The sequence below is a fragment of the Panthera onca genome, chromosome B4, assembly GCF_046562875.1.
Source record: "Panthera onca isolate mPanOnc1 chromosome B4, mPanOnc1 haplotype 2, whole genome shotgun sequence".
Classification (NCBI taxonomy): domain Eukaryota; kingdom Metazoa; phylum Chordata; class Mammalia; order Carnivora; family Felidae; genus Panthera; species Panthera onca.
In genome coordinates, this window is record NC_138345.1 from 64,627,271 (window position 1) to 64,638,683 (window position 11,413).

An 11,413-nucleotide genomic window follows, 5' to 3' on the forward strand; every position below is an offset into this window, starting at 1 on the left:
CCCCATAAATTGTTGGATGGTTGGTTATTATATTTATAGCATATTGAGGGAAATAAAGGTTACTAAGATGAATCTTTAAAGAGCTCAGTGGGGGCGTGCCTGGGTGGCTCAATTGGTTAGGTGTCTGACTTCAGCTCAGGTCATGATCTCATGGTTTGTGAGTTCAAGCCCTGCGTCAGGCTCTGTGCTGACAGCTCAGAGCTGGGAGCCTGCTTCGGATTCTGCGTCTCCCTCTCTCTCTTTCCCTCCCCTGCTTGCACTCTCTCTCTCTCTCTCTCTCTCTCTCTCTCTCTCTCTCTCTCTCTCTCAAAAATAAATAAACATTAAAAAAATAATAAATAAAAATAAAAAAGAGCTTAGTGGGTAAGGTAGATCCAGGTAACCTGAGGCACAATTGTGTGGCAAACAGGAGTATAATCAAGTATTTTTATTTAAATACTTATTAAATACATATCCAGAAACATGCATATAATATATACGGGGGGGTTTATAAATAGTTAATAAAGTAAATACCTGTGTAACCACCTATTCAAGCCTTTAGGACACTGAAAAGACACCATTTACATTTCTCTCAGGGACTGGGAGAATGCCGTAGTTAGAATGTATTTGGGTTGGGCTCTGAATAGAACTTCGGGATGCAGTAAGTAGAAGACTATTTTAGGCTTTGAACAGCGAAGAATAATGCAGGGTGTATTTGCAGAATGGTATGTACAATGACAAGACATAACAGGAGGTAAGGCAGCAAAGGCATCTAAAAACAAGACTGTGGAAAGCCAGAGATCTTCAGAATTTGGAAGACTTCTTGCTATAACAGACAGAACACTTCTGGTCATTGGAGCACCCATTTTAGAAGTATAATTATGGTGATTTTGAAAAATTATTTGGAGAAGGGAAAGGTTGAAGGCAGACTGGTAATTTTAACTGGTAATTTTAAGTATAATTTAATGGCATTAATACAGTCACAATATTGTCTAACCATCAAATGGTGGTGTCTATTTGTAAAATATTTTATCACCTCAACCGAAACTCTGTATCCATTAAGCAGTATCTCTTTGTTCCCTCCTCCTCGTCTCTAGGAACCTCTAATTTGCTTTGTCTCTATGAATCTGCCAATTCTAGGTACTTCATATAAGGGGAATCATACAGTATTTGTCCTTTTGTGTTTGCCTTATTTCACCTAGCATAATGTTAGGCTAGTTCACCTTCTGCCTAGACAACTGTAAGAAAGTAGTGAATAGTAGAGATTTCTTTAAATTTTTTTTTTTTTTTTTTTTTTTTTTAGTGTTTATTTATTTCTGAGACAGAGACAGAGACAGAGCATGAGCGGGGGAGGAAGAAAGAGAGAGGGAGACACAGAATCTGAAGCAGGCTCCTGGCTCTGAGCTGTCAGCACAGAGCCCGACGCGGGGCTTGAACTCCCCGACTGTGAGATCATGACCTGAGCTGAAGTCGGTTGCTCAACCAACTTGAGCCACCCAGGCGCCCCAGTAGAGATTTGTTTAAAGCAGGAGTAGGCAGACTGTAGCCCATTGGCTAAGAATGATTTTTATATTTTTAAATAGTTGAAAAAAAATTCAAAGACTACTTCATGACATGAAAATTATATAGAATCCACATTTCTGTGTGCCTGAGTTTTACTGGAATACAGCTATACTTATATTTTGTCTGCGGCTGCTTTTGTGCTCAGTGGTAGAACAGAGTGGTTGTGACAGACTGTATGGCCTGAAAAGTCTAAACTATCTGGCCCTTTACAGGAAAAGTTTACTTATCCCCCCTCTAAATTGTGAATAGACAGAAACAAATAAGATACCATTCCTGCTCTTTTCAAAAGCTTATAGTTGAAGAAAACTAGGGCAGAGAAAAGATGTTCAGTAGTTCTTAGTTGACTGTGTTTTGACAGAACAGCTCTGTGTGCACACACACATACACATGTGAATGCCCTTCTTCTCCATTAAAAGAAAAAAATAGAGAAACTGGTTCATGATGGAGTTAAGAGCACATGAAAATGATCTAAATGTAATCGTTTATCTGAGACGTTCTCAGAAAATAAGACCTTAAAGACTTCTAACTTGCACCTTCTTTCCCTTTTAGTAATAACAGGAATCATATACTTGATTGCCTTTCAGATGCGGTGGTGCTCGGATATGTTATATTTTCCATGAGACTTTTGGGCGAACTTTAGAATCTGTTGACCCACTAGGTGGCCTTAACACTATTGACATTTTGACTGCCATTAGAAATGCTACTGTGAGTATGCTCGGCTTAGAATTTTTTTAAAAAAGAGGTTAAAGGTTTATTATAATTTTTAACCCATTAGCTATATCTTTTTAAATGAACTGTACAGCCTCTTTGCCCTCATACTTGATATTAGGAAGCACTTTTCATGAAAAATACCAAACAGTGTGATTTATTTTAACCTAGGGAAGAGCTAAAATTGTATATAGCTATAATAAGAGCTCGACTTTTTTTTTTTTTTTTTTAGGGTCCTCGTCCTGCTTTGTTTGTGCCTGAAGTTTCATTTGAGTTACTGGTCAAGCGGCAAATCAAACGTCTGGAAGAACCCAGCCTGCGTTGTGTGGAACTAGTTCATGAGGAAATGCAAAGGATCATTCAGCACTGTAGCAATTACAGTACACAGGTAACAGACAAATGTAATGGGTGTCCGATTAAGTAGTAAAATACGGAAGTGGTGGTTTCATGGGATGGGAGGAAATCTGTGAGATGGGTTAACAGGAAGTTCACATCTGTAGCTTCCTTTTCTAAAAGTGCTTTGAAGTAGTCAGCTTACATGTAGCTTAAAATCTAATTATTTCATTAATTATTTAATTTTCCATTAAACAAAGTAGACTTCTGTGTTTCTTTCTTCCATCATATTTAGGAGTTGTTGCGGTTTCCTAAACTTCATGATGCCATAGTTGAAGTAGTGACTTGTCTTCTTCGTAAACGGTTACCTGTTACAAATGAAATGGTGAGCTGTTATTTTCACAAGTCATCATTGTAATCACTGTTGAAGCTTTTTGTACAGCAGTATGAGTACTTTAGAGTTCAGGCATGTTTTCCAGTATAGTGGCAAGAAAACGATTAGTGAACTTCCATTATTATTTCAAAGGAAACTTCAGTAATTCTGGTATAAAGTACATTTTTCTTCATGTTTTCATCATCGTTAGCCTGCAGCCACAGGTTTTCATGAGAATGGAGTTCCTCTTGAGGATTGTGAATAGTTTTGCTCTGTTACGTAGCACCACTGATCTAATGGAAAATTAGCTTTGTCTTCAACCCCAGTAAACTGAGCCTTTAGAGCAAGCTCTTATTTTAACTCTGGCACATGACAATAATTTGGCCACTTCTAGTTTGCTTTTGATGGCCCAGTACTGTAATGTCATGGTTGCTTGCTACTATTCTGTGGGTTGCTGCTATCCTTAAAAATGCTGAAATTGGCAAAAATGTGGGATAAGCATTTGAAATTGCCTTTATGTCTCTATTTGTTGGTTGTTTTGTTTACCTTCCTGGTCACTAAAAGTGCATTTGGGATGGTGGGGAGCCCCAGTGGAGGTTTACTAAGAGTAGAAGACCATCCTTGGAAGTGGAGAATGTAATCCCTGCCGCTCGGTTGTTTCCCTTGCGAGCGCAGCCCCCAGACTGAGAGGAGTAAGGATATGTAGTTCCCCTGCTCTCAGGGTCCACCTAGTGAGATGACAGAATCATTGGAATTTCATTTGAATAGATCCTTTTCACCTGGTTTTGACGTTTTCATGCTGTTCTAATACCTGAGATTTGTTGGAACGGTGCAGATGAAGGGGTTAGTTAAATCTCTGCAATACTGGAGGAATTAATTTCAGCTTTCCTTTTTTTTAAGTTTATTTTGAGAGCGAGAGAGCTAGTGAGGGAGGGGGGGCAAGGAGAGAGAGAGAATTCCAGGCAGGCTCTGCATGGCCCAAACTCATGAACCGTGAGATCATGACCTGAGGTAAAATCAAGAGTCTGATGCTTAACCGACTGAACCACCCAGGCGCGCGCCTCTTAGCTTTCCTTTTTGACTATTGTCCCGTTAGGATTTCAAACCACGTATAATATTTAAACTAGGTTTGTCATAATTAAGGCTCAGGTCTTTAAATGTATTCTTTACTCAAAGTTAACGTCTTTGACTTTATCTGATTATGAAATATTTTCTTGTTGAAACTGAACTGAAACGTTGATGTGGAATAGCAGATGATCTGAGGTTTTAATAGCAAGGTTACATAAAGCCTTCGAACTTAGATTTGCATTGGGTAAATTTTTTTTTTCTAACAAAATACTTCTAACTACCTTAAGGTCACTATCTCACCCCCTTAGAAATGCAGTCTTAGATGATGAAATATAAATAAAAGATAGGGCAAATTCTAATATGGCATAACATGTATTAGTTGGAGTATAAATATTGAGTATTTATTAAGGCATCAGTTTCCCATACTGCCTTTTTTAGAACTATTTAGTAAGTTTTGTTTCCTAAATTAGAATTAGGTTGACATGTTTTAGTATATAGCCTAATTTTTTTTCTAGGTCCATAACTTAGTGGCAATTGAACTGGCTTACATCAACACAAAACATCCAGACTTTGCTGATGCTTGTGGGCTGATGAACAATAATATAGAGGTAAATACAATTTGAATTGTCTCTTTTGAGAGAGAAAATCCACTGTAAATCAGTTGTATCAAATTTACCAAGCATGGCATAAGTATAAAACATACAGATACCTATTGTTGTCTGTTACATCCCAGGAAGTATGCTAAGGGCATAACATTGTTATGTTAAATTGAATTCTCAAAACCACCCGGAGGCATTATTCTCATTTTCTCTTTCCGAAGCTGTAACTCAGAGGGGATCTGGGATTCACTGATTTAGTGTTGAAGGACTGCCTGGCTGGCTCTCTCTCAGTAACTGTTGTAGTTTATTCAGGTTGAAGAGTAAAAAAAGTGAATGTTTAAAATTGCTTTTATTTGGCTCTAAAAGCTGGGAAGGAAACATTCTAAGAACTACCTAAATTAATGGTAAATTTTCACCAGTACTGGGGTGGCTGCATTTCATGGCTCTTTTTTTCCATTTGAGGTTAATGTTGCAAGTTGCAGAAGATCTCACATGGAGCCAAGGCTGGTGGATAAAGCAATGCTACTTTTATCCACGAATAGTAAATTTTTCTGCTATTCCTTAATCCAGTAAGACCTCAGAGTTCCCTTCTATATAAAATTTCCTTTCATGAAAATGGATGGAGAGAAAATTGTAAACATGGAATTTGGGAACTGGAGAGGACCCAAGTCATCATCAACTTCAGTCCTTTGGTTAAATAGATGAAGAATCTCAGGCCCACAGATGATTGTTATCTTAGTGCTTATTTTCCTGGGTGCTGTTAAAAAGAAACAAGCATCTTTAACAGGTATAGGGAACTATTTTTAGCTACATAGCTGGGGTAAGTTAGTGTCAGAAAAAAGTTTAAAAAATGCACGTAAGTAAGCATTTTAAAGCACTTGGAAAGTGCACCAGATAACTGTTACATGAAAAATGCATGTCGATCTTGTTTTAGGACTAGGATTTAGTCCTTGTAACACTGAAACGACCTTCATGGAAAACTTATGTATGGAACAGTTTTTGTAATACTGACAAGGTAATTTATAATTTTTTTTTTTTAATGTTTGTTTATTTTTGAGAGAGAGAGAGAGCATGAGTGGGGGAGGAGCAGAGAGAGGGAGACACAGAATCTGAAGCAGGCTCCAGGCTCTGAGCTGTCAGCACAGAGCCCAACGCGGGGCTCGAACTCACCAGCCATGAGATCATGACCTGAACCAAAGTCGGACACTTAACTGACTGAGCCACCCAGGCGTCCCGACAAGGTCATTTATGATGGGATTTCAGCTAAGTTTTGTTTTGTTTTAAACAAATGAGTAGGTCTCTGTTTTTAATGATTCCATGACAAAGAACTTTATTTGAATATTCTACTTGAATCTTTACAACCCTTTGAGGGTAGATAAGGTTAACAAATGACAAAACTGAGGGCTTAGGAAGAGTTGGTAACCTCTCTGGTCAACAAAGCAAATAAGCCAGGATGCTTTCCAGGACTGCTAAGGTCGTAACAAGTTGGTAACAGACTAGGATGAGAATTTCTGGGTTCCAGATTCTGCTGCCCCCCCCCCCCTTTTTTTGCTTTGTGTCCCTCTTCAAAACGTACATTTTAATATGGAAAACTTTTTATTCTGAAGATTGTTAAAATCCACACATTTTTATCATGTATTTTTTATCACTGGACTACCTCATGAAAAAAAAAAAAGAAAATTGGTCAAGAATCTGTCAAAAGAAAGTCTTACCCATAAAAGATCAATATGGAAGCTTTGTTAACATCTTTTTTTGCAGGCTTGAGAGTGTTCATGAAATGGTTTCTACTTAGGAGCAGTTTTGACTTTTTTTAACCTAAATGCTTTTCTGTGTATCTGTTGCTGCTGAGAGAGCCGTTAACACATACATCTCACTCTTGAACCTGTCCTGGTGCTCTGACATACAGTAGGTGTTCACCACCTGTTGATTTGAATGTCAGTTTCTTAAGCTTTGTACCAGAGTTACCTGATAACAGCAAAGTAGAAGAGTGGCTGGTCCATCAGTCTGTTAAATTAGGTTACAGAAAGGACTGTTTTCACTGCTCCATTTATTTCTGGGAGATAGTAGAATGAAGGAAACGGAACATCCTTAAAGGATAGCCTCCACCACAGATACCTCCTACGGTTTTGTGTGTGGGGGTTGTGGGAATTTCACATAGATGTGTGCAGGTTAGAGTGAGGTTTAAAGGCTTAAGTATTCTGTCATCTGTGCACTTAAGATTCTACATGGTATGCTGAAGGCTGACGTACACATTTATGTGGGACAGTTTCAATCTGTGATTTTTAGTGGGGAAAGCCAAGATGTCAGTCCATTGCCCCTCATTTGAGAATCCCTGGTTTAGGGAGCCACTGTCACTGACGTTGTATTGTATCCTTCAGGTGTGTTGGGCAGAAAAAAAGATTGAGAAGCATTGGGTTAAATGATTTCTTGTTTGTTTTAAAATAAAATTATGGCATGAGTCCCAACAGTGAGAGGATATACTGTAAGTCATTCCACACTTTTCAATTCAGCTGAACATTTTTTAGTAGGCTTGTATCTCAATGCTCTGATAATTACTTTGGTTTTGTTTGGTTGTGTTTTCTAGGAACAAAGGAGAAACAGGCTAGCGAGAGAATTACCTTCAGCCGTATCACGAGACAAGGTAAAAAACAGTATTTTTAAAGCATATTCCCAACATGCAAAGATGGATTGGTAAGCCTCAGTTCTAGAGTAATTTTTTTTTCTCTCTTCACTATTCCATTGGAATTATTTCATTGTTTGAGTGAAGGTATTTCAAATTGAAAAATAGTTTTTTTTTTTTAAAGCTTATTTATATTATGAGTGAGCGAGAGTGCATGTGTGTATATGCACGCACAAGCAGGGGAGGGGCAGAAAGGGAGAGAGAAAATCTCAAGCTGGCTCCACACTGTCCATGCCAAGACTGACATGGGACTCAAACTCACAAACTGTGAGATCATGACCAAGAGCCGGATGTTTAACTGACCCGAGCCACCAGGCCCCCTTAAAAATAGGTTTTGAGTAATTTAAAGTTAATGGTTATCTTGAATACATTAGAAAAAATGCTTAAAGTTGGATTTTAAATATCAAGCTTTTAAAAGTTTAAGGTGACTTTATCAACTCTGTACAATTAGTTGAAATGACCAATGGATGACTTTACTATAAAACAAGAAGGTATTTTAGAGAGGGAAAAATAATATGCATATAATAGGTTCTGGTTACCTGTAATAAGTTGCATACATTAAAATGTGTGTATACAAATCTGTTATCTTAAATCCTTTACCAGAAGAGATCTTACCAGATTCCAAAAATAAAAACGATTTGGATTGTCCTTAGGTACTCATTGCAGAAGGTTTTTAACAAAGTGGTAACAATATAAGAAATAAGGAAGAATAAAAAATAATTTTATGTCCCATGGTTCCTTTTGTTTCTCATGTTACTTACTAATTTGATGCAGAGAAGAAAAATTTACATTTATAGAATGTTTTCTGAATGCATTTTTGGCATCCTTGATTTTCTTTCCCTGCATTTTTTACCTTTAGTCGTATAAAGTTCCAAGTGCTTTGGCACCTGCCTCCCAGGAGCCCTCCCCTGCTGCTTCTGCTGAGGCTGATGGCAAGGTCTGTTCTGATTCTTAATCTAAGCCTGCATGCCTGGTTGTTTGGTGCAACATAATCATCTGGAAACAACACACTGTACACTGAATAGAATATTAATTTGGGATATTGTGCTAAGGTTAGATTTAGTCTAACAAGAATTCTGAATTATGTAACTGTATACTTCATAAATTATTGTTGACATGCCTTTGCTTGCCAGATAGCAGAAACACACAGAAAAATAATTTAAAGAGGAAATTATCCTGCAGTTTTGAAATTCACACCATTGGTATTTAAATTTTGCTTGTTAAACTGCATGTTTTAACATATCTTTTAACAGTTAATTCAGGACAGCAGAAGAGAAACTAAAAATGTGAGTCTCTTGCTTCAGAATGGAAATGTACCTTTGGTTCTCACTGAAACACTGTCTTCAAAATCACTGAAGAATCTGTTTGTGCAGTAGCATCTATCTCTTGTCTGTGTTCCATTTTTTATTGTTTTTCTTTTCTAATCCTTTTAAGATGGCATTCGTTCTAGTTGTAACATTTCTTTAAATAACAACAATAGGCTTTCCTACTAGTTTTGATTTTAATATTGTGGTAGGAAATTAAGATTCCAGAGGTGGAAGTTACATGTTTGGACATTTCCTCTTTAAAAGTTCTGACATTGGTCCAGTACTAATGGATAATCCCCTCCTGCAGCTTCCTTATGCTTCCATTCAGTTTGCATTGTCACCTCAATGTGTAGCTTAAAATGTGCCTCAACAGCTTAAGCAAATTCAAAACAAAGGGGACTGGGAGAGTTTGAGACTGTCAGTTCTTGAGAACTTTTTTTGGAGAAAATTATTAATCAGTAAACTATTCAGACCCATCCATAGTTTTCTGCATTTAGCTCCTTTCCTCACTGTCCAGATTTAAGGTGCTGAACCTCAAAACTTTATAAATGTTTTACCTCTCTCAGCCCCCTGTGCTCAGGTTTTACAGAGACCATCTAAATCATTGCTTTGGGTTTTACTTCACTCATGGCATCACCCTGAATTTGCTTAGTTTCCTTATAATTTCTATCATTCATGTGTAGTTAATAGGTATTTAAAGTATAATTACTCATTTTAAAATCAGCGTATAAATATATTGCCTGTATTTAGATATGGCCTATCTTAACAGACATATTAGAGACAAATTTGGGCCAGTGTTTTAATTCAGAAAGATACCCCATTCGCAATGACCTTTTAAAAATATGTTTCAGGTCTACAAATTATAATTTGACACCTGTATACACTTGTAATGTGATTGCCCCCAAAAGTCTACTTAACCAGTTGTCACCCTACAATTGATCTTCAGATCTGTTATCTATGAGCTTTAAAAAAAAAAAAAAAAAGACATTTTTAAACAGTTGCCATAACGCATTTCTGTTAGAAGTTTGAAGGTCATCTTAACTCCATTTTAGATTAGAAGATCTTTTTAAAGAGCGTCTAAAAACATTGCTTAAGTGTTGATGAGTTACTGTTTTTCCCATTATCCTAAACATCTTTTCTAACATATCCTAGAAAAGAAAGTGCAAGAGCACTTGTGGTTAATGGTAGTGCTAGATTCCTTTCAGCAGATCTTTTCTCAAGAGTAGAGACATGGAGGAAACTTACATTGTGTTTATGTCACATCCTATGTTTTAGGCAGTTTAAAGTCACATCAGCCTAAGAATCGTGAGTGTGTTACAGAGTTTGTAGGTCTATCCTATGGTATTTTGTTGACTGTTAAAAACATAAACTCTGAAGTTTTGGAGACAGGAGTTCACAGAACTTTTGGAGAGATCACAGTTCAACAGTGTGTAAGGTTCCTTTGAAAAAAAGCCGAATGGCAGCTGTTTTGTTTTTAATAGTGGTAGAGGAGTTGGAGAAGAGGAAGAATGTTAAAGTTAGCAAACGATAAAAACTCAATCTACTGGCTGAGGCCTGGAAATTACAACAGAACCTCTTAGACAGCTCAGGGTTCCAGTTATACATGCCACCCGCCATCTCTTTCTGACCCAGTTATCTGTCTGAATAGATGAGATTCCAGATGGGTACAGGATGTGTGTTCTTGACTGCTGTCAAGGAAAATGAACTTTGTTTAGTTAAGGTCCGATAGGGTACGATTGGAACAGATCTTGGAACGTTTTTTTCAGGTTGCATCTGGAGGTGGCGGGGTCGGAGATGGTGTTCAGGAACCAACAACAGGCAACTGGAGAGGAATGCTGAAAACTTCAAAAGCTGAAGAGTTATTAGCTGAGGAAAAATCAAAACCAATTCCAATTATGCCAGCCAGTCCCCAAAAAGGCCATGCTGTCAATCTGCTGGATGTGGTAAGCCACGCAAATAGGTTCAGCACTAGTGAGATAACCCTGTTATTCGGAGAACACTTTAAAAGACAAAAGAAACTAAAAGTCACAAAAACTTACTGAACTTAAACATTTATTTTTGAGAGCATGCGCGCAAGTAGGGGAGGAGCAGAGAGAGGAGGAGACAGAATCCAAAGCAGGCTCCAGGCTCTGAGCTGTCAAAACAGAGCCCAACGTGGGGCTCAAACTCACAAACTGTTACGTTAGATCATCACCTGAGCCGAAGTTGGACGCTTAACTGAGTCACCCAGGCGCCCCAAACTTACTGAACTTTTATTTGAAAATGGCACAAAAACAAAGTTTCTTTCTTCCCTTCACCCCATTTAGCCAGTTCCTGTTGCACGAAAACTATCTGCGCGTGAACAGCGAGACTGTGAGGTCATTGAGCGACTCATCAAATCGTATTTTCTTATTGTCAGAAAGAATATTCAAGACAGGTTAGTACTATAAATCAGAGCATATGTATACTGCTGGATAACTCCATAATCAGTTTTGAAAATACATGTATTTAAAACATTTTTAGGCTTTGATTCTAAGCGGATCATCTGATGGCTTTATTTTACAGTGTGCCAAAGGCAGTAATGCACTTTTTGGTGAATCATGTGAAAGATACTCTTCAGAGTGAGTTAGTAGGACAGCTGTATAAATCATCCTTACTGGATGATCTTCTGACTGAATCCGAGGACATGGCACAGCGCCGGAAGGAAGCTGCGGACATGCTAAAGGTATCGCAAATGCTTCTGAATCTTCACACCCGGGGCTGGGTTGTAGGTATAAACACTACATTCTGATCCCTGGAGATACACAGTCATCACAGGATGGCT

At 37.9% G+C, this 11,413-nt stretch overlaps 1 protein-coding gene across 9 annotated transcripts in view; it reads left to right on the top strand.

Annotated features, from left to right (window-relative positions):
* The window catches only part of DNM1L (dynamin 1 like), a 49,671-nt gene that overhangs the window by 36,281 nt on the left and 1,977 nt on the right, over positions 1–11,413 (top strand). For 3 of the 9 annotated variants that reach the window (XM_060657966.3, XM_060657968.3, XM_060657975.3), the window contains 10 exons: positions 2,127–2,247; positions 2,483–2,638; positions 2,879–2,968; positions 4,540–4,632; positions 7,208–7,264; positions 8,163–8,240; positions 8,557–8,589; positions 10,377–10,553; positions 10,917–11,026; positions 11,155–11,314. In XM_060657966.3, the coding sequence (XP_060513949.2) occupies positions 2,127–2,247; positions 2,483–2,638; positions 2,879–2,968; positions 4,540–4,632; positions 7,208–7,264; positions 8,163–8,240; positions 8,557–8,589; positions 10,377–10,553; positions 10,917–11,026; positions 11,155–11,314 (1,075 nt within the window). The remainder of the gene's footprint in view (positions 1–2,126; positions 2,248–2,482; positions 2,639–2,878; positions 2,969–4,539; positions 4,633–7,207; positions 7,265–8,162; positions 8,241–8,556; positions 8,590–10,376; positions 10,554–10,916; positions 11,027–11,154; positions 11,315–11,413) is intronic. The other 6 variants (XM_060657970.3, XM_060657972.3, XM_060657967.3 and 3 more) reach the window with 3 other exon arrangements.